Source organism: Atta colombica, unplaced genomic scaffold (genome assembly GCF_001594045.1).
Source record: "Atta colombica isolate Treedump-2 unplaced genomic scaffold, Acol1.0 scaffold96, whole genome shotgun sequence".
Classification (NCBI taxonomy): domain Eukaryota; kingdom Metazoa; phylum Arthropoda; class Insecta; order Hymenoptera; family Formicidae; genus Atta; species Atta colombica.
In genome coordinates, this window is record NW_017259590.1 from 2072770 (window position 1) to 2077121 (window position 4352).

Consider the following 4352-nt stretch of genomic DNA (forward strand, 5'->3'; position numbering starts at 1 on the left):
TAGTATCTAGCACCCCGAAAATATAATTAATATTTATATTTTGTTAACAAAACATTAAAAATTTATATATTTTTTCAATTAAGAAGTATGCATTGTAATGAATTAAATGTCGATGAAGAAGACGTTTAAGTTTTACACTCAGTGTCAATGAGAAACGCTGTGTTTAATATTAAACAAGCTGATTTTGTTATCTTGCTAAATAGATTCTTGTTCGGACTTTATCGAGGTGCATTAGCTAAACATGATTAATTGCCTCTATTGTCTGTATAATGTAGCGCGCATTTACGAGTTGCATATATTTTGTGCAAGAACTAATTATATTTCTTCGGCTGCATTAACTGCGAGTAACTTTTTTTAAATTTGTGTCATTCACGCAAGCGAATGACTGATACAACGCCAGCGTAAAATTATCTTTCGCTAATTCGTGATACTTTTTTATAAGATGAAAATAATTGATCGAATTCTAAATGTTAAAGAAATATAAAAATATGCAAACTTATAAAAATTATGCAGGATCATTAGATGGTATAGATGAAGTTCAGGATTTGATATATGGAATTGGATTTAAAGTTTTTAATTTTCTCAATATAAATTTTTTCACTGTACAAAATTTATTTTCCTCAAACTTTCGAATAGTAATATTATAATTTTGTAAAACATTAAAAATGGAAGAAAGTTGTGTATGTAAGTATATGAGATAATTTTATTTTTTTTTTATTAATTAATTTTAAGTAGACTGTTTTAACAACACTCTGAAATTCTTTTGGGTATTAAAAAGAAAATAGGAAAAGTGATGTTATCTAATTAAGAATTTTAAAAATTGGAATATATAAAGAAATGGAATATCTGTAAGTTAAATATTTAACTTACAGAATAATAAATATCACTAATAAAATAGTGCAATGAAATATTCATTTCGTATTAAATAATTTTGGAAACATAAAACTTAACTTTGTTAATTTTATTTTCATAGTATACAAAAGTTTATTTTTATAATTAATGTTTTTTTTTATCATTACTATTAAATAGAATTTTTTCAACTTAATTTATCCGAAAAAAATAAATAATTGAAAATGGAAAACAATTCTTTATATTCAAGGAATAAGTGGGATTTTTCCCCTATGTACCGCGCATTTTCTTTTCGATATTTTTAAAGATTTCAGCGCAATGCGCTCATTCTCATATTGAGTGCCTATGTAGGGAATGTCAAAAGTATTTCCTTTCGTATCTACAGGGTGATGGTGTTGTAAGCTTCAGCTCATTCGGAGTAATCAGTAATCATACTACCATTTGTTGTATTGTATAACGTACGTCTAGTAATGCTTTTTCACAGTGAGCCAACTAGATATCTACGTGTAGTTCTTAATTTCTTTTTTTTCCGAAAACGATTATTCTTATTGCATGAGGAAATCCGCTAATGCTAAACAGGAGGGTTTAGAAAGACATTCTAAATTTAAATTTATACGATTTTCTAATGTATTTTCTTTCGAGCATATCATAGTTATCTATAAGAAAACTCGACTGGAATGCGATTAATTCATTAATTTAGGGTCAATTTGTTTTTAACATACAGGATGTGTCGTATATGTAATTTATCGCAATACTTGCTTATAAAATAAATTACAAAATGAATATTTTTTTGGCAGCGGTAGTTTCATGTCATTTATGTGTCAAATACTTGCGTTAATCACGTAAAAAGAAAAAGAAATTAAATAAAAAGAAAAAAAACTTTATTTTAATCTAGATCATAATGTAAAAATAATATCTATCATTAATATATGAGCTGTAAATTTTATTTTAAGTATTAATTAGAAATAATTAAACAAAAGTTAAAGAGTACAACAATTGTTACTGAATCTATTCTATAAAAGCAAGGAAATTTTTATGTTATGCTTCTGCCGATCGTGAAATAAAAAATTCAATTGGCAATTAAAGACGGAGCACATATATTTCGTTTAAAAAGGTTTTATAGTAGCGATCATTGTTGTGCATTGAGATATTGGATGTGTAGTTGCTATGTGGCTTCAGATTTCTGTTCTTTAAGTTTATTAGGACGAATCATTGTTTGGACATAATTATTGAAAGGACTCACACATCTGAATGATAAAGACTTGAATTTCAAATGGGTGAATTCTTTCCATCTTACCAAATTCTGAACGATTATTCCATAAACATATATATGCGAATACTAAATATACGAGACACGGCTGTACCATTAATGCTCTGCTACTTGAAAATATTTTGATTAATATTCGAATCTACGATGGAAATATTGCAATAGATTGCCAATCATCAAATGATTTCAAACCGATTGTCGGAGAAATATTCACTGTAGAGACATTGTTCCTTGTTAAGCTCTTTGATCCTTTGTTTCACATATATTGGATTTGTACCTTAATTTCACGAATCCTTAATATCTTAAATCTTTTGATGCAAATTCTTGATTTCTCGATTTTAATATTATAAACTCTTGGTTTTACGGATCTTTGGTTTAAAAAATTATTTTAAATAATTAGTTTTGCTGATTCTTATACGCACATATTCCTAAATTCACACACTTTTGATATCGGATTTAATGTCATAAATCCTTAATTACAAAAGCATCATTAAATCTATATAATTACGCATAACATTATTGTAAATTCTCCGTTCTCTTAAATCTTAATTTCATAAATTTCCTATGTCGTAGATATCTTTTCTCACGGATTCAATTTTATTAAACAATTTTTGGTCCCATAATACCTGATTACATTATTTTATCATTTAATTAAGCTTATAATTTTTTTTTAATACCACAGTCAAAGGTACTTCGATGCCAGAGATTTAATGCTAAAAAAACCATTTTTAATATTTTGTAATATTTGCAACTATTTTGTTATATATAAATACGTACTCTTCGCGATCGGTTTCGAAATCTATATCAGAAATTTACGAAAGCAGTTCTAAGAACGCCTTTTGATTTCAGATTACTATGGAGGAGGCACGAGGTGATCCGAAATCATCATTGCTGCAGAAGCTACTGCAGTCCGAGTGACTGCAGGCCACTATCCCATCATGCAGTAAAGAGTTATATGTAATATATTTTTGAGTATGCAGAGAGCGGAGATATATAGGACGTATATAAAACGCGGAAGAGAGCAAGAGGATGAAAAAAAGGAGAGAAAATGTGTGAGAAAGTGTTATAAAATGCATATACACTTATACGTAATGGATACTATTGTATTATATGTAACGTCACACACGGAGTCAGTATTCATATACGTATCACCAAATACAATGCAAAACTAGCGCGCGGTGCTCTCTAGAATGTTGCCCGTCGATCAGTCGAGGAAAAAAGGACGAGCGAGAGCGCGAGAGAGAGAGAGAGAGAGAGAGAGAGAGAGAGAAAAATAGAAAGATAGATATAGAGAGAAAATGAGAGATAGAAAGATAGAGATAGGAAAAAAGAGAGATAAAAAGATAGACATAGAAAGAAAAAGAGAGATAGAAAAAGGGGGAAACGGCGGGACCTATTCCCTTTCTTTTTTGCTTTTCGAACTTGAAGGACCAAAAGTTTTAGTTTTTGTTTGGCTGTGTCAAGATTTCCTGACTGAGCATGCGATTCGCCAGGAGTATCGAGGTCGCGTCGTATCGCGGCACGGAGAGAATCGATTCGCGGCGTTCGTTCCCGTCGCTTTTTATGTTTTCTTTTTTTTGTTTTGTTTGTGAGGAAAGAGTCTTTCTCTCAAGCTCTCGTCTCGGCTTCGGATGACCGAAGATTTATGTCGTATCATATATTACGCTGTGACGATCACAAGCATACGATGAACCCACATCCGCATTTTACCTGTCGATACCTGTGTGTATGTGTATGTGTGTATGTATTAATGTTTGCGCGTGTGCGTGTGTATCGCGTTCTCCGTCAGTATTGTATTTGGTATATCACAAGAGCGGGAAAAAAAGGAGAGGAAACTATATATAGGTACCTCAAAAAAAGGTATACTTTACTATACCACTGGCTGTTGAACATAGATACTATTTATAGGATTTAATTCTATACACAGATGAAAAAAAGAAAGAAATAGAGCACTCTATTCACGTATTCTTCTTAATTTAACATCCTTTTTCGACTATTACATTTATGGATAATATATTTGTGATTGTAAGAATCTGCAACCAAAATGTGACAAAGAATACTTGTTGTTGTTAATATGATTATAACTATTATTATATTGTAATAACTATTAATTATTTTATTTTATTTTATTATTATATTATTAATATTATTATTATTATTATCATCGACATTATTATTATCACTATTACCAATATTCTTGTTGCAATTGCTATATTATTATAATAATAAGAATAAT

General features: G+C 29.6%; 1 protein-coding gene across 1 annotated transcript in view; it reads left to right on the top strand.

Annotated features, from left to right (window-relative positions):
• Nucleotides 1-3380, top strand: part of LOC108693720 (nuclear receptor coactivator 2-like) — a 63409-nt gene extending 60029 nt beyond the window's left edge. Inside the window, exon 21 of the mRNA XM_018202809.1 lies at nucleotides 2966-3380. Within this exon, the coding sequence (XP_018058298.1) occupies nucleotides 2966-3034 (69 nt within the window). The 3' untranslated portion in view covers nucleotides 3035-3380. The remainder of the gene's footprint in view (nucleotides 1-2965) is intronic.
• Nucleotides 3381-4352: the final 972 nt, after the last annotated feature.